A 22,716-nucleotide genomic window follows, 5' to 3' on the forward strand; every position below is an offset into this window, starting at 1 on the left:
GTGATTTACAATAAAACAGTGCAAGAATGAAAAAGAATAAAAGATGACAAAATTGGACAGAAGCAAAACCCAGACCCACACAACCTAAAAAAGGACTTCAGTCACCCTCACCAAAGGCCTGGCCAAAAAGTCAGGTCTTCAATGCCCTTCAAAACACTAGCAGGATGGGGGCCACTTGGATCTTGAAGGAAACCTCATTCCAGAGGGTAGGCTCACCTACAGAGAAATTGTGCTTCTGGAGTCCCAATAGATGGCACCGTTTAACCAAAGGGACCTGGAGCACGCCAACCCTGCTGGATAAAATTGGCCAGAACGATGCTATGGGAGATAGGCAGTCCATCAAGTAACAAGGCACCATGCCATGTAGGGCTTTATAGGTAATAACCAGCACCTGGAAACAAACTGGTAACCAGTGCAGCTCGTGAAGCAAGGATGTTACATGGGCATACTAAGGCATTCCTGTGCCACTACATTCTGGACCAGTTGAAACTTCCAGGTGGTCCTCAAGGGAAAGCCCCATGTAGAGCACACTGCCTGTGTGTATTCATCAACTCCACATAAGATCAGGCCACCATCATCCAGATCTGTTTACATCCTTTCCTTTTCTCTTAATTTCATAGGCATATAACGTATCTAGTTTTCTGTCTTTTCAATTATTACTTCACAATTTTTTATCATTTACTTCTCTCACATTCACAAGTCACCGTGTTCTATATTCCAACACCAGATGGGCTCATTGATATTGACCTCCATTGTCTATCAAGGCTTCGGTCCTTCAAAGCTTTCATGTAGCATTTTTAGTAAGATAGAGAAGATACTGATTAGTCATACCCATGCCATATGCAACAGTCCTTTATAATAGTATGGACAGTACTGGTCAGTTTAGGCACATTTTGGTCAATATGTTGAAGGGAAATCAAAGCCCAGTTTTATCCCAATCATGCTCATGGAATTCTATGCAGGCTAGGATCCCTAATCTAAGGCTATTTAATCCTTGCAGGCCAACAACATGCCATTGCCCATATCCCACCAACTAGGAAGTACATGCACTGTACTGACAAACACAGAATAACACTACCAGTTAAATAGTACTTCACTGTTTCATATTTATAATCCCTAGGAATTATCCCCAGACCTATCTGCTCTTGCAACACTGACACAAATCCAGGAACAGGATTGATTTATGATGAGCCCTGCTTGAATGTATGTAAAACCTCAACAAATCCAATCTCTTCTCTTAAGGTGCTGTATAGAGCATCTGTGCATTCTGTTCCTTCTTCAGCAGGGTCTCACTCTGCCTTTGTTCCTCCCATTCTTTCCCTCACTCACTTTTGCGTCACTGTAATGCTGTTCTCTACATTTCAAGTTTGGTAGCAACAATCACAGATCAGTTTCACAGTGCTTTTCAAGGGGTGGGGAACAAGAAACAGTGGTAGTATGGAAGTGAAAATAATAAAGAGGAAGTGTTTTCAAAGAATCCGATGAATGCATACATGTGAGTTTTTAGGACTCCAACTAGTTGTACAGCTTGCAAAGGAAAATATACAGAACTTTGCTCATTATTTGTGATTTTTTTCCCCAGATTATCCCTGTAGAAAGCCATGTAGCTCTCAGCCTGATGGGACATGGTTCTTCTCCCAGACCTTGGGTAGGGTGTTATGGAGCCCTGTTGGTTATATTTTCTGTTTGAAAATATAGTGTGTTTGGACATGTGGGATCTTCCTTTCTAGTGTTTTTTTTTTAATTCTTCCTTACTTTTAATGTAAGCCACCCAGAATTGCTTTGGAGTTGGGCAGCCTCTAAATTGCATAGATATGAACATTTCATAAATAAGTTATACAATTTATACCAAAAAAGGGAAACACTAAAGAATGTTCAAACCATTGAACAGTGGCACTTATTTCACATGCCAGTAAGGTAATGCTCAAGATCCTGCAAGGAAGACTTCAGCAATTCATGGAGTGAGAATTGCCAGATCTACAAGCTGGGTTTAGAAAAGGCAGAGGAACTAGGGACCAAATTGCCAATATCCGCTGGATAATGGAAAAAGCCAGGGAGTTTCAGAAAAAACATCTATTTCTGTTTTATTGACTATTCTAAAGCGTTTGACTGTGTGGACCATAACAAATTGTGGCACGTTCTTAGTGGTATGGGGATACCAACTCATCTTGTCTGCCTCCTGAGGAATCTGTATAATGACCAAGTAGCAACAGTAAAAACAGACCACAGAACAACAGACTGGTTTAAGATTGGGAAAGGAGTATGGCAGGGCTGTATACTCTCACCCTACCTATTCAACTTGTATGCAGAACACATCATGCGACATGCTGGGCTTGAGGAATCCAAGGCTGGAGTTAAAATCACTGGAAGAAACATTAACAATCTCAGATAATGCAGATAATACCACTTTGATGGCTGAAAGTGAAGAGGAACTGAGGAGCCTTATGATGAAGGTGAAAGAAGGAAGTGCAAAAGCTGGCCTGCAGCTAAACCTCAAAAAAACCAAGATCATGGCAACCAGCTTGATTGATAACTGGCAAATAGAGGGAGAAAACGTAGAGGCAGTGAAAGACTTTGTATTTCTAGGTGCAAAGATCACTGCAGATGCTGACTGCAGTCAGGAAATCAGAAGATGCTTAATCCTTGGGAGAAGAGCAATGACAAATCTCAGTAAAACATTTAAGAGCAGAGACATCACGCTGACAACAAAGGTCCACATAGTTAAAGCAATGGTATTCCCAGTAGTGACATATGGCTGTGAGAGCTGGACCATAAGGAAGGCTGAGAGAAGGACAATAGATGCTTTTGAACTGTGGTGCTGGAGGAAAATTCTGAGAGTGCCTTGGACTGCAAGAAGATCCAACCAGTCCATCCTCCAGGAAATAAAGCCAGACTGCTCACTTGAGGGAATGATATTAAAGGCAAAACTGAAATACTTTGGCCACTTCATGAGAAGACAGGACACCCTGGAGAAGATGCTGATGCTAGGGAGAGTGGAAGGCAAAAGGAAGAGGGGCCGACCAAGGGCAAGGTGGATGGATGATATTCTAGAGGTGACGGACTCGTCCCTGGGGGAGCTGGGGGTGTTGACGACCGACAGGAAGCTCTGCCGTGGGCTGGTCCATGAAGTCAGAAAGAGTCGGAAGTGACTGAACGAACAAACAACAACAACAATGCTGCTTTTCTACACAATGGATTGTATTCTCTTTTTTCATCTACTGAAAAGTATGGGTAACTCATTCATCACAGTCAGCCTAAAGATGACCTCAAAGGCATTTGGTCTGATTAGGTAAGAATGCTTGTTTGTATTATTAGCTTTACAGAGTTGGTGGGAACTGGGAATGAAGAAACCACTAGAAAAATTGGGTTGTTGGTAGATAAAATAGGCCATGGATCACAATTCTTACTATTGTAATTAAGGTTGCTTTTGTATCTGGACCTTAGTTTAAAGCGTTTTAATAGCATTAAAAAGAGTGAAAGAATTTATGAGATCAAGCTATTCTAGTTGAAAAGAATCTTCTTACTCTTTACCTGTAATTTCTTCAAAAACTGCATGAAATCCATCAAAATTTTTGGAACCATCTGAATGAAAAAGGACATGAAGCGAGGAGCCAGTGCTTCGTATTGGGGGAGGCCTGTCATTGCCACAGAAGCGTTTAATTAACTTGCTGTCAACACTGTCCCCATCACGGACCTCCACATAATCGTACTGGCACATGTAGTCGAACTCCAGACTCAGCATGGCAAACCTTGACCGGAGAGAAAGAGACAGAGTAAGAAATAGAGGACAATCTCAGATGCCAAAATTGTATCTGTGTTATCTGCATTATGGGACTGAACTTCTTCCTTGCTTCTATGCTCTCCTGCCTTTCAAAGGTTTTTGACCTGCATTTTTGCAAATTACACAAAAACAAAGTTCACAACAACATTAGGTTTCCCTTGACATTAAGTCCAGTTGTGTCCGACTCTAGGGGGCGGTGCTCATCTCCGTTTCAAAGCCGAAGAGCTGGTGTTTGTCCGTAGACACTTCCTCTGTGGTCATGTGGCCAGCATGACTACATGGAACACCGTTACCTGCCCGCCAAAGCGGTACCTATTAATCTACTCACATTTGCATGTTTTCGAACTGCTAGGTTGGCAGGAGCTGGGACTAGCAACGGGAGCTCACCCCGTCATGCGGATTCGAACCGCTGACCTTCCGATCAGCAAGCTCAGCAGCTCAGCGGTTTAACCTGCAGCGCCACCACGTCCCTTTTTCACAACAACATAGACATGTAGAATTACTTCCCACATTCTTTCAAGTCTACAGGAAGGTTCTATAATATGAACAACCCTCTTTCAGCTTTCCTCATAATTCCTGACAACAAGAGGACTCATTCTGAGACTGGGGAAGGAGGTAGAGAAACAATGTCTCAATAGTAGAGAATATGCCTTGCATTAAGAAGTTTCGAGTTCATTCCTGGAATGATCTTGCAACAATAAAACCAATAAGCTGAAAATATATCCAGATGCATTTATTTGTAATGTGTTTAAGCTGACACAGAAAGGCGAAGACAGGCATTGACTGATTGATTGATTGATTGATTGATGGCCCTGGAGAGGAGTCAGTAAAAATTCCTTTGGTGCCAGGTTTGAAATGTTAGTCTGATGTCTCAACACATCTTTCTCCAGACATAAAAAGAAAATTCACTGTATTAACATCCTCATCTCCAACCTACCTTAATTCAACAATAAATCCAGGTTTGGCATGTATAATCCACTCACAATGGGCATTCAGTGGATAGCTCTCCAATAAAATCTGACCCTTTGAAGCTTGGAGAACCTGTCCACATCCTAAGGGGAAGAAAAAAAAACATCTGTAGATATTTATAGAAAATTTATATCAGGAACAGTGCCAAAAGGCAAGTTATGAGTCATGTGCACATGTTAGAAAACCTTCTTCTTAGGTACTAATGTAGCCTGAGCACCACATGGTCTTCCCAACCTGAATGCAGCCCCCTAGACATACATGGTATCCTATCAAGAGCCCCCAAACCTCCTATTATTTCCTGAATGGAGTTTTCAAAACTTCTAGCAGATCCTTGACATGTCCACTATGGCTATCTGAAACTACAGAGAACTCAGTCAACCCTTGTTTCACCTATGAGGTCCCTGTTCAAACCACAACTACTGCTCAGTGAGCACATTAACTTAAAGACAGTGGTGTTTCTGCTGTACTCATCATGCAAGCAGGGGAACATTGTAGGTCCTTCCAAATGGAAGGCTCGTAAAAAACCATTGTTTTGCTTCTGTGAGCTCTACACAGAATTGCAAGTAATCTTCAACATTTCAGAGTCCATGGGGTTTTTTGGTGGGTGTACATCTCAGTCTGTTCCATTGACCAGCCTCATTCAGGCATGGGTAAACTGAAAGTGGGAGGAAAGGGGCGAGGTATATCTTCTGCCTCTCTCTCTACAGTTTCCATCTGTTCCTCTTGAAGGATTAAATAGGATCTGTACTTTTCTTTACCTGAAAGCAAGTCACCTATCACTGTAATCTAGAACCTTGGTTTAACTGAATCCTGGATCATGCAGAGAGCTTTACTTTCATTCAAGTCAGTTCCTCCCACATAAACATATGTGGCTGAACAGAGGCATGGATGGGCTTGTTTGGACATCCACTTTCTCTACCTAGTTTTGAATTCTACATTTGTTCAGCCAATGCCTGTACAGAGTTATTGAGCAAGACACAGCTGGATCAGCAGCAGTGATTCCTCCCCTTTTCCTCTCCTCCAGATTGAAGGAGCCAATGTTCCCTCCATCCTTGGTTCATCAACCACTCAAGAGTTGCTGGGAGCTGGGGGATATAATTTAAATTTAAATTTAAATGACAAGAGGAATGACAACAGTTTTTTCAGTCTTAATTTCTAATACACACAAAAAAAATACAGGGAGCCTAAAGACAATTCAGAATTTAAAACTACTATTTTGGGACTGGCTGCTAATAACTGTTGCACAATAGCATTCTTGCTTAGCTCCTAAAGATTTCAGAAAGGGTTGATCAGGAGAACTTTCAAGGAACTGTGGTCATTAAGAAGAATGGTGCCATTCCAAGATTTGTTTGCAATGAAACTCTTTGAATTCTCAACACATCTGGAAAACAGATAAGAGAAGGCTGCTCTAATGAACAGTGGTGTAGCTGGACCATCTTCAATAACATGCCAAATGTCCTATCTCAGAGCTTCCTGTGTCCTGCATGGTTCTACCTTGCTAAGATTTGTCCATTCTTATAAATGAAATCCTTTTGCTGGTTTACCCTCAGTTACCCTCAGCTACGTAGACTCCGATAAAACACAAAACAAGCTCAGAAGGGTCCATCATAAGTGTTTCATTCCACACCAGGGCTTGTTGGCTCCTGATGTGAAAAGCTGGAGAATGAATTGCATTGCCCCCATGGCTGTCATTAGGATTCTGTTGAGATATGCCAGGATCCGCTGCAAAGTAATGTAGCTTCCCACACTGGGGAGAGGAAACATAGCACAGTTGCTGGCTCCTATCTCAAAACAACCTGAGACAAAGCTGCAGGAAACCTTCTTCAGAAGGATTGACAAGGTCCTTGAATCACCTCAGAGAACATTCCCTTTTCATTTTAAGGGGGCTTTTGAGTTTCCTTTCTTTCTCCTGTCATTGACAAGAAAGAACGGGTGCAAAGAGATGATGCCGTGCAAGGAATACTGAATGCACCTTTCTTTGGAGAACAGTACAATTTGAACTTGTGGAACATTTCTGCCAAGGAAATAGGACTGGCCAACAAAGCAGGTGGTCCAAAGGCTAAAGAGAGAGCCATGCAAAGAATGTCCCAAAGAAACAAGCTCATATTTGCCACAGACCATTTTTGCATGAAACATATACATGGTCAGATCTGATCTTCATTTTCTGTTTCTAATTCATCCATGAGAGGTACACGTGATACCTTCCCATCCTGTGATATTCATTATCAGACAAGCAGCTTCCAATCAAAAGATTCTTTTATTTCTGAAGCTTTGAGAGAAAGTCCTGGAAAGTTTCAAGAACAATTTGAATGCTGAACATTAATCCTGCTTTGTCCTGAAGGAGGAAGGGGGGTACTTAGGGAGGGGAGAGAGTAAGAAAAGAATTCTGGAAGATTGTCAGCATTACTGTTCTTTTTGTGTCTAAAAAAGGTGGCAAAACTTTTCTGGAACATAAACAATTTTTGCCTGAAGCCAAAGAATTAGAGAAATACAGTAACTGGAACATTTAAACAAATGTTTCTAGGTGAAAAACTTGTAAACATGATCAATAACCATATTCTTAAACAGGTGTCCATGACATTGACCATAAAAGACAGAGCACAGACTTAATCCTAAATAGCACCAGAAGTTGAGGGTTGAATGCTGGTTACTGAGTGCAATAAGAATAGTATAAGTTGGAAGAAAAGCATGCCTGGGAATAAATGGCATGCTGAGTAAATTATTCAACATTCAACTGGGAATAAGATATGGGTGTGCAATATCCCCTTGATTGTTTAATATACTTATGGATAATTATGCATACAGTGACATTAGAGGTGAGTTGGTTTGTGATGTCAATGTGTGTAGACAATGCCATGTATTTGGCCGAGAACCCAAACAGTTTTATTTATTTATTTTTATTTTATTTTATTTTATTTTATTTGCAGCAAACATTAAACTGTTTGATGCCACACAGAGGATGGATCTGTGACAGAGAAGCAGAGAGAATGTTGCAGGTTACTTATGGGCGAAGACAACACGTGGATAAACAGGCATATCTTGGTAGAATGCTTGCAAAATAAAGGAAAATGGATGGAGAAAAAAAAATAAGACTCGTAAATGCTGGTAGAAAGTAGTAGAAAGTGGATAGTATGTGGTCTGTCACAAATTATAAAAGCTGAAAGCAGTGAAAATCGCTGTGTATAACCATGTACTTGTAAATTAAGTGAGAGTTGAGTACGTTAGGTGAAACTTTAAAGTAAGCTGAATACACTGGGAATGGTTTACTTGAGAAGACCGCACAATAAAATATGGTGCAGTATGAATGGTTGATGAAGAAATATGGACTGAACACAAAAGTCAGTGACCAGTCCAAAGGAAGTTCACCAAAGAGGTTTGGTCATATAGACAGAATGAGGATTGAATCCAAAACAAACATTTATTTATTTATTGGATTTATCACCGCCCATCTCCCTGGAAAGGGACACTGGGCGGTTTACAAAAAACATAGATTAAAAACCCCATAAAACTACAGAATAAATATAATACCTAATAAATATAAATACGATATATATGTATATGTATATATAAAGAAAGAGTAAATGGATTTAGAGGAAGTTGTGGCTGGATGGAGGAAGTTAGGGAGTTTAAAGAACAAAAGACAATGTACAGTATAAATTGCTGTACAGAGATGAGGGAAGCAAGGATATTTGTGAAGAGAGGTATGGAGAGTATAGCGAATGGTGTTGATGTGAACCAGATTTAGTCAGATTTCCTTTTCTCTTTTCTCCTGCCTTTAGGGCCTTTTGCTGACTACTTACACTTTTGGGGCACTTTGCAGAATGTTGCTTATCCCCAAATGAAGAAGTAAGTTGGATATTTATATATGAGTTTAGTATGAGGTATTTATATGGCTGAACCAATTAGCACTAGTGACTTATCAGTTTAATTTATTTGTATATGAAAAAGGTTCATGAAAGTTGAACATAATCACTTCAAAACAGGCAATACTTTAAGTAAGGAGCTTGGTAAAAAGAAAAGGAAAAGTCAAGGATCAAATCTCTTTAGAATACTTCAGGATTACTCAGAAAGACAGTTACAGAAATATAGTCAGAATGAATTCCACAGGAAGATGCCACCAAATCCAAGGATCATCAGAATGATTTATGAGCACTGTCACAGTAGCTATCAGAGGGGGAAAAAAGGCTCCTTCAGAAAATTCAATTGCCTGAGTGGGGAGCAAAAAGAACAATGCACAAAAGAAATACAAACTGATAATACAGGATGCAAAACATGATTTGCATATGCTTTTCATATGTTTAATATGAAGCATAATACTAGTAACTTTATGATTAATTATAACAGGAACACCATGAGGTACAGTATATAAAAAACAAACAAGTAACAAAACATTTTTGGATGTAGCTGAACTACTGGATGACAAGCTAAAGGATTTAGTTGTACCGGTCTTCATTACAGCAGATATAGCTTAGATACCAGTGCCTGATGGAGACAATTGCAGGGGCAATGGGTGCCCCACTGGAAGACCTGAAGGACTAGGTTAGGGACACATCATCATGGAGAAAACAACAGTCAACAACAGCTTGATGACACATAATAAATCAATCGTGTCTGAAACTAGTTTCATGAAAACCACTGGAGGAACTGAGGCTATACTAGTGATCAAAGATGAAATTCTCTACATCTTACCAAAAAATTGACAATAAATGGCTATACTGATGGTAGCCCTCTGAGAGAATTCTTAATGACCTCAAATGTGAAAATATGATTTCACATAATATGCCTTATCTACATATAGTTGATACTCCACTTCTCTTTCTTTCCATTGTCATTGTTCTTTAACCCACCTCCATCCTGTTCTTTTTTCTTCATCTTCAAAGGTACCCTTTCTGGAAGGAGTGAGGAGAATGTGTGGGTGTGTCTAGGTTTCTTTGTAACAGAGTGGTCTGTTTGTGATGGAGAATTATTGGTATATGTAGATGAAGATCAACTGACTGTGTAAATGGGGTACTGAATTTACAGGCCACTGATAGATCTTCTCCAGGATGATCTATTCCCAACTTGGTGCACCCATGGCTGCTGTAATCAAGTCCATCCACCTTACTGCTGGTCATCTTCTTCTTCTCCTCCCTTCCATCTTTCCCAGCATTATAGACTTCTCAAGAGAACAGGGTCATGTGTCCAAAATAGGATTTGAGCCTGGTCATTTGTGCTTTAAGTGAGAATTCTGGATTGATTTGTTCTATGATCCATTTCTTTGTTTTCTTGGCAATTCATAGAATCTCATAAATCTTCTCCAACACTTACTTTCAAAAACATCAATGTTCTTTCTATCTTGCTTCTGGAGAGTCCAGAAGGGTGTCACAAGGAAAACCACTGCCTGCTAATTTCTGATCTTTGTAGGTATAGACACATCACAACATCTGAATACCTTTTCTACGACCTTTCATTGCTACTTTATCAAGTGCTACTCTGTATATAATGTAAATTTTAACTTTAGATTATCCTATTTTAATCGATAACAGCACCACAATCCTATTCACACATATGAAGATTAAGATCCATTTAATTCAATGGCACACTCTTGGCAATTATGTATAGGACTGCTCTATTACTGTAGTGCCTTTATTGGCAGCAAAAAGGCAACCTTTTTTTTTTTTAGAAATGATGCATTTTACAGTAAAGGCATGCAGTGAAAGAGTCAGATATTTGTACTCATTCTACTCTTCAGATCAAGATGTCTCCAAAACTCAAGAATGTAATTAAAGGCAATTAGAACAAAAAAGACTTCAAAGTACATTGTACTGTAAGTGAACTGTTATTCCTAAACATTTATAAAAATCCAAGCTTTATTTTCACCCATAAACAAATGTGTTCTCTAACCCTACATTCCCTTCCCATCTTGTTCCAGTTACAGCCTTCACAATTCAATGAAGGATTTTTTTTATCAGAACTAATTTCATTCACTCAGTGTTGCATCCATATTCAAAAGTAGAACATTGAAAATGCTGCAATTATGAAATTTTGCATATTATCATCATTAGTCTTCACACATGCAGTGATTTTTCATTAATCCATAACAAGATATCTTTAGAAATTACTCTCCCCCACTCTAAAAAATCTGATTATATTCTTATTTGTCCTGGCAGATCTCATGTGCACCACCTACCGGATAGATCCTGGTAATACAAGCAAAAGATAGTGAATAAACAGATAGGGAAGGATTTCCAGGCCTTGAGAAGTACAAAAGATTGTGGACCTACACTAACATATTTTTCTTTGATCCTCACTCAGCCCATATAGTCTAATTTTCTGCAAATGCAGGTATAAGGTATATATACATTTATGCATAAACCCATCAATGAACATTCTCCTTTCACTTTCTTCAATTTGCTATTCCTGCTGATTGCCCATCACAAATTTTTATCCACCCACATCTGAAAAAAAAGTATTTGCCAATTTATCTTTTGGTAAGGGAGCACCAAGTTGCTATAATGTCTCCTCCCCCCCCCCAAAAAAAATCTCTGCAAAATATTCAGAATAGGTATAAAGATCTATTTCCCTCAGGAAAGGTATTTTAATGAAAATTAGAAAATTGGAATGATAATATAAAAGCCAATTACTTGTAAGTGTGATGTTGAGACAAGCTTTTCTTCACCAGTAGTCTTCAAGAGTGGCAGAACACTCATCTCCTGACAGTGTTCTACCTTCCAATTTCTTGATCAAGCTGAGATCTATAAACTGCCTCCCTCTGTATGATAGCCTAGAAAGCCTGTTCCAACTCCCTCCTTCTCTCTTTGGCAATGGCTGTATTCTACAGAATACTTTGTGCTCTGGTTAGGACTTAGCGTACCAGATCTGGGCTGCACAAATCTGATAACCATTAGATGGCAGCAAAGGGTTACAGAAAACTAAGCACTGTCTATAACAATCTACATTTGATGGGCCCTTACAGCTCCAGGAAATAGAATGGGGGCCTGGGAAAAGAACTGGAGGATGACTTTGGCCTATAAAGGCCCAGTATTTCCATATGACATCATTTCCCAACCCCTGAAAAAAAATGTCTTTGGCTATATTATCTTACATTTTCAAAATGAGTGTCAATGGTCATAGCAATAATTAAGAATTTGTCTTTAATGTGGTAGCTTTGACATGAGCAGCTCATTCCTGGACTGAGCTGCAAGGACTCTTCTTTCTTTCCAAACCAAAGCCGCAGCTCTCCTTACGGTGAAGTTCATCTCTGACAATACTTACTCATGCAATCGCCTCCATACCACCCTGCTCGGCATTCTGCACAATAAACGCCTTTGATGTAGAAGTTGTCTAGCGATCCTCCCCAAGACCCATTGCGACAGGTCTTACAATTCTCAAAAATCATGCAACCTGAAAAAAGAGGGAAACTTTTTCATTATGTATGTATGCTGACATTTGGTTTTCTTGGATAAGTAGCTGCAAACTATAGCCTATCTAGCAAATATTTTTGTGTTGACTGTATAAAATGTGACTTGGAAAAGTCCTTTCAGGCAAAATGCTTCATCTGAGCCAAACACACCCAAACGTAAAGAGAGATAATATAGATACAGTTATGAGGGCTGGAGGCAATGAGTTATAATCATGAATTTTCCTGTAATTATATATTATGGCCATAGGCATCTGCAACTAGCCACAATGACCGAAAAAGCAATGATATGTGGTGATGTGACAACCCAACCACAATCCTTTCATACTTGTATCCTAATGTAAGATGCATGGAGTTTGTGTTATGATACCACAATGCATGTTTCTTCATCTGGCCCCTCTCCCCAGCCCCCACAGATGCCTACAGTTATAGCAGCTGGGCTTTCTCCTATTGATCTCACCCTCCTTTTCCTGAAAATCCTCCTGTTTGAGTGAAATTTACTTCCTGAACATCCTATATCGCCTTAGTCAGATCTTTACCCTTACTTTCAGTAACGCCCCAACAACGGGCCAAAGATTAGATAGGATTCAGTACTAGTTTCTGCCTTAGAATTGATAAATATAAATATTTAAATAAATAATAAATAAATTATATAATATAAGAATACATTTTACACATTAGCAGATGACTATTCAGATGTTTCAGCCGTATGATTGAGAAATATATTTGTAGAACTTCTATACTTCTTGATACGTTTGAAAATCCATTGAAATCCATATGAAATAAATTTTAAATGTAAGTGAACCAAAATTTAAGTCTACTACATATCTAAACTATCAGAAGATTTATTTGTTAATATACATTAAGCTTCAATGAAGGATTGCCTTGCATCTGTGGATAAACAAAGAAGAAAATTCAGTGGAGGTCACAGGATATCATATACAATGCTTGGGCCAGATACCAGTAATAAAAGACTAAGAATTTGTTTCACCCTGGCTGGAAAGGCACAGTTGATCAAAGTCTACTTAGAGTTCATTGGCTTCAAGGCAATGAGGCTTCTGCCTGAAATTGAAGGATTTGCCCAAAATAATTTCTTGGATATAGTTTGACTTTGATTAAATGATTTATTGAAAAATACTGCATTGAGATAATGGAAACCTGAATTCAAAACCAAGGAAACGATGTGGATACCAATGTAATAAAAAGGAGGGCTATATGTCCTTCAAAAATTATTTAGAAGTGGTACTTCAGAACACAGAAAGTGCAGCACTTCTTTAAGCCAGTTGCATCATTTTCAGGCTTCTGTGTGAGCCTGAAACAATACCAGCTACTATGTCACATAGTAAATGTTTTAATGCATCAACATCTTAAAGCAGCTTTGTCTTATTTAGGCTTATGTGGAAGTCTAAACGAGCACATGGTTGTTTTAATGAGATGTTGCACTGACAATCCCATATGTTCTGAAGCACATCTTTTGAACAAGTTTCAAACCAGGCACAACCCTAATTGATACATATTCTTTGCAGTGTCACAAGCTGCTTTTTCATATCCTTTGTTGTTGTTGTTTATTCGTATAGTCGCTTCCGACTCTTTCTGACTTCATGGACCAGCCCACGCCAGAGCTTCCTGTCGGTCGTCAACACCCCCAGCTCCCCCAGGGACGAGTCCGTCACCTCTAGAATATCATCCATCCACCTTGCCCTTGGTCGGCCCCTCTTCCTTTTGCCTTCCACTCTCCCTAGCATCAGCATCTTCTCCAGGGTGTCCTGTCTTCTCATGATGTGGCCAAAGCATTTCAGTTTTGCCTTTAATATCATTCCCTCAAGTGAGCAGTCTGGCTTTATTTCCTGGAGGATGGACTGGTTGGATCTTCTTGCAGTCCAAGGCACTCTCAGAATTTTCCTCCAAGACTACAGTTCAAAAGCATCGATCTTCCTTCGCTCAGCCTTCCTTATGGTCCAGCTCTCGCAGCCATATGTTACTACGGGGAACACCATTGCTTTAACTATGCGGACCTTTGTTGTCAGTGTGATGTCTCTGCTCTTAACTATTTTATCGAGATTTGTCATTGCTCTTCTCCCAAGGATTAAGCATCTTCTGATTTCCTGACTGCAGTCAGCATCTGCACTAATCTTCGCACCTAGAAATACAAAGTCTTTCACTGCTTCTACATTCTCTCCCTCTATTTGCCAGTTATCAATCAAGCTGGTTGCCATAATCTTGGTTTTTTTGCAGTTTAGCTGGAAGCCAGCTTTTGCACTTTCCTCTTTCACCTTCATCATAAGGCTCCTCAGTGCCTCTTCGCTTTCAGCCATCAAACTGGTATCATATCTGAGATTGTTAATGTTTCTTCCAGTGATTTTAACTCCAGCCTTGGATTCCTCAAGCCCAGCATGTCGCATGATGTGTTCTGCGTACAAGTTGAATAGGTAGGGTGAGAGTATACAGCCCTGCCATACTCCTTTCCCAATCTTAAACCAGTCCGTTGTTCCGTGGTCTGTTCTTACTGTTGCTACTTGGTTGTTATACAGATTCTTCAGGAGGCAGACAGGATGACTTGGTATCCCCATACCACTAAGAACGTGCCACAATTTGTTATGGTTCACACAGTCAAAGGCTTTCGAATAGTCAATAAAACAGAAATAGATGTTTTTCTGAAACTCCCTGGCTTTTTCCATTATCCAGCGGATATTGGCAATTTGGTCCCTAGTTCCTCTGCCTTCTCTAAACCCAGCTTGTACATCTGGCAATTCTCGCTCCATGAATTGCTGAAGTCTACCTTGCAGGATCTTGAGCATTACCTTATTGGCATGTGAAATGAGTGCCACTGTTCGATAGTTTGAACATTCTTTAGTGTTTCCCTTTTTTGATGTGGGGATATAAGTTGATTTTTTCCAATCTGATGGCCATTCTTGTGTTTTCCAAATTTGCTGTCATATAGCATGCATTACCTTGACAGCATCATCTCACAAGATTTTGAACAGTTCAGCTGGGATGCTGTCATCTCCTGCTGCCTTGTTATTACCAATGCTTCTTAAGGTCCATTCAATCTCACTCTTCAGGATGTCTGGCTCTAGCTCACTGACCACACTGTCAAAGCTATCCCCGATATTGTTATCCTTCCTATACAGGTCTTCCATATATTCTTGCCACCTCTTCTTGATCTCTTCTTCTTCTGTTAGGTCCTTGCCATCTTTGTTTTTGATCATACCCATTTTGGCCTGGAATTTACCTCCGATGTTTCTAATGTTCTGGAAGAGGTCTCTTGTCCTTCCTATTCTATTGTCTTCTTCCACTTCCGCACATTGCTTGTTTAAAAATAATGCCTTATCTCTTCTGGCTAACCTCTGGAATTTTGCATTTAATTGGGCATATCTCCCCCTATCACTGTTGCCTTTTGCTTTCCTTCTTTCTTGGGCTACTTCTAGTGTCTCAGCAGACAGCCATTTTGCCTTCTTGGTTTTCTCTTTCTTTGGGATGTATTTTGTTGCCGCCTCCTGAACAATGTTGCGCACTTCTGTCCACAGTTCTTCCGGGACCCTATCTACTATGTCCAGTTCCTTAAATCGATTCTTCACCTCCACTGCATATTCCTTAGGAATATTAGTGAGCTCATATCTAGCTGATTTGTGGGTCTTCCCTAATCTCTTTAGTCTAATCCTAAATTGTGCAAGAAGAAGTTCGTGATCTGAACTACAGTCAGCTCCAGGTCTTGTTTTTACCGACTGTATAGATGTCTGCCACCTTTGGCTGCTAAGGATGTAGTCAATCTGATTTCGGTGTTGTCCATCTGGTGAAGTCCATGTATTAGCTTGTTGGAAGAGAGTGTTTGTTATGCAGAGTGAGTTGTCTTGGCAAAATTCTATCAGCCTATGTCCTGCTTCCTTTTGTTCTCCCAGGCCATGCTTACCTGTAATTCCAGGTGTCATTTGACTGCCCACCTTAGCATTCCAGTCTCCTGTGATGAAAATAACATCTCTTTTAGGCGTGTTGTCCAGTAGGTGCTGCAGATCCTCATAGAACTGCTCTACTTCAGCTTCTTCAGCATCTGTAGTTGGGGCGTATATTTGGATCACTGTCATGTTAGATGGCTTGCCCTGAATTCGAATTGAGATCATTCTATCGTTTTTTGGATTGTATCCAAGCACTGCTTTAGCCACTTTACTATTAATTATGAAGGCTACTCCATTTCTTCTGTGGTCCTCTTGTCCACAGTAGTAGATCTGGTGGTCATTTGATGTGAAGTGGCCCATTCCAGTCCATTTCAGTTCACTGACGCCCAAAATGTCTATCTTTAATCTTGACATCTCACCAATAACCACATCCAATTTGCCCTGGCTCATAGATCTTACATTCCAGGTTCCAATGGTGTGTTGATCCTTAGAACATCGGATTCGCCCTTCACCACCAGCACCGTCGGCCGCTAGCCGTCCTTTCGGCTTTGAGCTAGCTGCGTCATCACGTCTGGGGCTAGTTGAGCTCATCCTCTGTTCCTCCCCAGTAGCATTTTGACCATCTTCCGACCTGGGGGTCTCATCTTCCAATGGTATACCGACATATCTCTGGTTGTACTGATCCATTGAGTTTTCACGGCAAGAATACTGGGGTGGGTTGCCATTACCTTCCCCAGGGATCGCATTTAGTCTGACCTCTCTGTCATGACCTTCCCGTCTTGGATGGCCCTTCACGGTTTAGCTCATGGCCTCACTGAGGTGCTCAAGCTCCAGCACCACGACAAGGTAACGATCCTTTGCTGAAGTTCATATCCTTTACCTTCCACTTTTAACATTTTCCTCAGCTGAGTTTCAAATCAACAATAATTCTTATCATCTTTTTAAAGAAGGCAGTGTGCAAACTAGGCCTTGGAGACGGAACTATAACCTCCGTGTAGTACTGAAGCCAACTATGACTTTACCTTCTGGAGAGCTTCCAAGCATCCATGGTGAAGTCCTGAACTGTGAGCTTCTATTGCTAGAGAAAGGACAACCCTAACACTAATATGCTATATGCATTAACTCTCATCAGTGCAGTCAGCATTTGTATTCGCATTCATCCATCTCTAAGGAGGAAGAAGCTATTCATCATCGAAATCTAGCAGACAAAACAGGCTGCATGCTCCACCTAGCTACGAGCATGTTTACTGCATGTAAATTAAATAAATACAGTAAATAAAAGAGTACAGCTGGGCACATTAAAGCAGTAAATCAACAGACCTGGGTGAATTAGGCAGGAGTCACACTCATTGTCCTCATTCCTACAACAGGGAATGGTATATCCCACCACTTCTTTCTGTCCAGGACACACACACTTGATCTGGTCATATTCACAACACTCCCGGCACATGATATTCCATTCAGCACCTGGACAGTTTTCATTGATCACTGTGTACTCTGCAGAAAACAAAATGAGAGTTATATGAGAAAGAAGAATTAACTGTTGGCAGAACACAGTCCTTGTTACTGGAAGGCAGACAACATATTAGACAGGCGACCTGGGATGTTTCCTTTTATAATAAAATTAAGCTGGAGGAGAGAGGGTCTGCCAATTGGAACTGAGCAGTGGGAGTGGGCTACTCAATTCTTTCTTGTGTGTCATTTTCTCAGTCAGAACTGTCCATGCTGTGCTACTAACTGAAAATCCCAGCAGAGGAAAAATGGAATGCTCCCCTCTGCCTCCCTTCTGAGGGGTAACAGAAGCTCTGGTTAGGAACAGTAGCATGAACTACTGTTCAGTTAAATTGCCAGCATTTAATGGCTGCAATTTATTTCATAAAAAGGGGCATTCCACTGGAAGAGGCCGCCATGGCTCCCTGGTGCAACATAGCATGTGCCCTCATCCAAGAGTGTCATCTTTCATTTATACCACTTCCTCAGAATAAAGACGCTGTGCAAGGCCTCATTTATTAACAAATTATTATGTCTTGAATCCAGAAAGAATGTTCCCCAAATCAGAATACCCTACATTTTGAATCCTTTTTGGATCTTTATTTAATGCAAGGAATTAAATAAATAAGTTGTGTCTGAAAATTCAAAATATAATAAAATCACAGAACACCCCACGTGTCATTTTTTCAGGCCAATGGAATAAGAGCAATTTTCTTTGGGTAGCGATCGTATTCACACGCCACAAACAACCGCATAGACCCCCATCCTGTTCAACATCTACATGGAACCTCAGGGGAAGATCATCCAGAATTCGGAAGTGGAATGTCACCAGTTTGCATGACAACAGCCAACTTTGTTGCTCCTCAGCATCCCAAGTTCAAAGGGTCTTTCCCACTTGCAGCTCACCACAGTGCTGGCAACTTCTGTTTTCTGCCATGTCTCTCTGATATTTCCTTCATCTTTTTTCTAGCCTCTGAGTGAGACAGCCATAAGTTGTGTACAGCTGTACTAGTGTTAAAATAATGTTCTACCCCTTAAGCAGACAACATGCAGCAGCAGCCACAAGCTGTGCAAGATTTGTTATGATTCATCACCCCTATGTCTAAGATGAAGTCAGAAGCCCAACAACAGGTTGGATTTGAGCAGCATTCATTCACCATCTCAAGCTGATGTGGGCAGAGCACGCCCTCTCTCTCTGACCCCTGGTCAGTCTGATTTGCCTTCACACTGCTGTTGTCTCCCTAAAGAACTGGACACAGCAGCACTGTGCTGGTGGCCTAACATGGCTGGCTGGGGAATTCTGGGAGTTGAGGTCCACACATCTTAACGTTGCCAAGGTTGAGAAACACTGCATTAGACTGTTTAGCTGCCAGTACTCTGAGTGCTTTAACTCTATGGCTGAAATAATGAAACTCTTCCCCCAGTTTCTTCCTAAACAGAAGAAATCTGGAAAGCAATATTTGTAGCCTATATTTTTTTTAAAAAAGGATGGGGAGGAAAATAAATAAAATATTTGACTCTATTTATTTGCTATTATCTCGTTCAGCTTGAGATAGAACAGACAGGAAACACCTACAGATGAAAAAGTGAGTAGCCAGGCACACCCTGCTTCTAGAGCAGTGATCTGATTGGCAAGCCTTTTTCCCATTGGCTGGCTTATGTGCAGAAGAGGAAGGCGGGCAAAGCTGGAAGAATCAATAAATCGCTCTGCTTATCACCTGCTGCCCGTGCAAAATCAGGACAGTATGATCTGGCAGTGAGTCAGAACAGCCACAAAAGTAGGAAGGGGAGGGCTGGCAATGGAAGCAGAACATTTCATGCCAGTACAACCTTTTGTCAGCTCGAGGATGAATACTTAGGATTTTAACTCAGCTGGGTGGAAAGCCCCCAAAGTCTGTTTTCTGAACATGGGAAAGGGCTATGGAACTCTCCCTCGGGAGCTGAGTCTTGCCCACACTCACTCAGTTTTAGAAACACTGAGAGGACATCCTTTTTTATATACCTTCAGTTGTTAAGTGATCTTAATACCCCTTTTCCTGCAAATTTAATGAATATTTTAAACTTTTTATAACTGTTTTTTAAACATTGATAGCTACCCTGAGTACTAATCAGAATAGAAATATGGTTATAAATTAAACAGATAAATAACAATTTAAGAGCCTGATTCATGCAGTAAATATTTAATTAAAACAACTGGCCTTTCAGCTCTTGTTCCCCTTTTACCTGCCACTAGTAATAAATCCTCATGTCCAGATATACATTAGCATGGGCAAAAACTCACTGGCAGGCAAAAACTTTTTGGTTGGCAAAAAAGGAAGGAGAGTTGGCCTTTCAACAGAGAATCTAGTATCTGATCCAAATATTATTATTTGTAGATCTTCAGGTAACAGAAATGGTAGGACATTTTATACAAACTCATCACTTCTAATTCATGATTTTTTTTTCAGAACCAAGCAGACAGCATGGAGAGTAAACATCTTCCAATAATGAAAGCAGATCAGTGATGATTTTCTACATGCTTTCCTTGAGTTTCTAAATGCTAGTCTTCTGCAACTCCCACAAGCTGCTACTAGGATGGTTTAGCCAAATCTGGAGATTCTCACTTCTAAAACAATTGTACTCAGTTTGTGATCCCAGCCAAGTATTTGACAAGCCTCCTATTTTAGCTTCAAGCAGGTACCAAAAATATACGATTTAATAAAACTGGTGGATGTTTTTATGAGTCATGGCTATCCTTAGTTTATAGCTCACAAGTGGTACTAGCTTCTTCCAGAAGATACCGTATACCAATTGACAGTTACCATATCTTCAATCCCAATCAAGCCAAGCCAAGCCAAGCCAAGCCAAGCCAAGCCAAGCCAAGCCAAGCCAAGCCAAGCCAATGAAGGATTGATCCATTCTTTCCTGCTGTGGCCAACCTAGATAAAAAATACTTGGTTTGTTACAGTACTTATTGATGATGAGAGTGTAGTCTACTTAAGAATGGGTTCTTACAAGCTATGAAATCCTAAATATATTAGGTGCACTACACTGTGTTTATCATTTAAAAGCATCTATTGTAGCAGAAAGTTTTGGAAGATGACATTTCATATTTTAAAACATAATATCAACATGTTGCTTAATATGATTAACTCAGCATGGAGCAACCAACAGAAGAAGCTAGATTCACACCTCTAGCCAAATTCTAGAATGAGAAAATAATGGCTAATTTGGATTTGTAGACATATTTTACTATCAAATTACAGGTAATGAAATCATATAGATGTTGAATTAAGTTGTTCCTATTGCATGAGTGTTTATTATTTTAGTATCTTTTGTTTAGTATTCTGGTATTTCATGTTATAGCTTAAATGGATTTATTATTATAAATATTATTGCTAACACAAATATTATAAACTCACTCTGTTATAATTATTGTTTAAAGTAGGTAAGATTTTCAGCTAAGCAAACCCTACCAGCTCCTTTTTAAGAAATCCCATTCTGAAGAACAGCTCAAGTCATTCAGCAAATCTCTCCTTCCTTCCTATCTCTATTCAGAAAAAACAATTGAATTTAATGAGATGACATTGCTGTCAGGATGCTCTTAAACCAACAGACATACATCAGGGCTGCTTCTTTGGAGCCGAGCAATCTGGGAACTATAGGAAATCTAAATTGAGAGGGAAAGTAGCATGATTCTTTTGTTTTTTTCACCCTAGCTGAGTCTTAATTTCTTGCTTTATGTTCAGTATAGCAAATCAATGTTATCTTCTCTTCTCTTGAAATCAGTGTTAACCTGGGACTACTTAGTAAAATGGCCATATCTCAACAGGATTAAGTCTCAATAAAATTAGTGAGGCCTAACTGCCATTTATAATTGCAGTGATCCTAAGGTGAAGGAAAAGTTCATGTGTGTACCCTGAGACTTCTTTTTTCATTGGTTCTTCGGGCATCATAGGCAGGAGCACACTGCAGTGAGCTTAACTGTGGTTCTTCTTAATAACAGGTTTCTGACAGTACTTCTTACTAGCATGATATTGGGAAGAAAAAGGACATTGTCAGTCTATTTCTACTTATGCTTCTCTGTGCAGAAGGAAGCATCTTGAAAACAATAAAACTACTATAAAACATTCTTATCTATTCACAGAGAGACAGTTTGGTCTAGCGGTTAAGGTGCTGGGCTAGAAACCAGGAGTCTGTGAGTTCTAGTCCCGCCTTAGGCATGAAAACTGGCTGGGTGACCTTGGGCCAGTCACCTTCTCTCAGCCCAACTTGGTGCAATGTAGACTAGCCTCCTCGTGGTGCACCCCAGGCAATGTGACTTGTCAATGCATAGTCTATGCATTTGGCTGCTGGACCTCACAAGGATTTCCTAGCAAGAGAAGCAGCATGAACACCAAACTGCTATGCCATACAATCAATCAATCAATCAATCAATCAATCAATTCACAGAGAGTTGGGTCCAGTTTGAAGGACAACACAGACTAAAAAATATGCAGGCTGGAGGGCATAGGAAAGAGCACCCAAGTCTATGGGATACCTGTCAGTTGAAACTGCTTTCAGTTAGCTGCCTCCAAGCTCAGCCAGTAAAACAGAACTATACTGGCAAAAGAGCCATCAAACAGGAAAGGGAAACCAAGTTATCTTATGTCCAAACCCAAGTAGATTAGAGAGTCATCATAACACTACCATCAAATTAGGCCAGGCTGAGAGCTAAAGGAAAAGACCTCTGAAGTCCAAAATAATTTCCAACACATGAAATTCAATGGGGCAGCCAAAAAATAATGTAAGAGGAATTTGGATTCAGCAGTTCCAACTACCAAATATCAGGTCAGCTGGCCTTTGGCCATTTGGGCTATTTCACACCTATCTGGAGCTTCTGCATTCCTGCACTCAGTGGAGGACACAGAAGCAAGAATACTTCAGAATCTCCCCAAGCACTGATTTTCTCTTCTGAAATGAATGGATCTGAAATGACCATGTGACCATGTCCCTGTATGCACTAGCTGTTACAGACAGAATATGTGCATGTGTTTTGAACTGAAGAAATTGAACTTAAGGCTGAAGTTCAAGCTCTGATATTTGCAATTTAAAAAGTAAAACATGTTCCAAATATTTCTAATTATTTGGTCTATTAGGAAAAAGAGCAGTGTTATAAATATTAATACTGTAGAAGCATTATGATTAGTAGTGCTAGTAACTAA

The 22,716-nt window shown here is 40.1% G+C and overlaps 1 protein-coding gene across 1 annotated transcript in view; it reads right to left on the reverse strand.

Moving 5' to 3' along the window:
- The window catches only part of PAMR1 (peptidase domain containing associated with muscle regeneration 1), a 79,553-nt gene that overhangs the window by 45,552 nt on the left and 11,285 nt on the right, over positions 1-22,716 (reverse strand). Inside the window, exons 2-5 of the mRNA XM_063289609.1 lie at positions 17,363-17,539; positions 12,005-12,133; positions 4,719-4,833; positions 3,532-3,749 (exon numbers count right to left, since the gene is read on the reverse strand). Of these exons, the coding sequence (XP_063145679.1) occupies positions 3,532-3,749; positions 4,719-4,833; positions 12,005-12,133; positions 17,363-17,539 (639 nt within the window). The remainder of the gene's footprint in view (positions 1-3,531; positions 3,750-4,718; positions 4,834-12,004; positions 12,134-17,362; positions 17,540-22,716) is intronic.

The sequence above is a fragment of the Candoia aspera genome, chromosome 1, assembly GCF_035149785.1.
Source record: "Candoia aspera isolate rCanAsp1 chromosome 1, rCanAsp1.hap2, whole genome shotgun sequence".
Taxonomy (NCBI): domain Eukaryota; kingdom Metazoa; phylum Chordata; class Lepidosauria; order Squamata; family Boidae; genus Candoia; species Candoia aspera.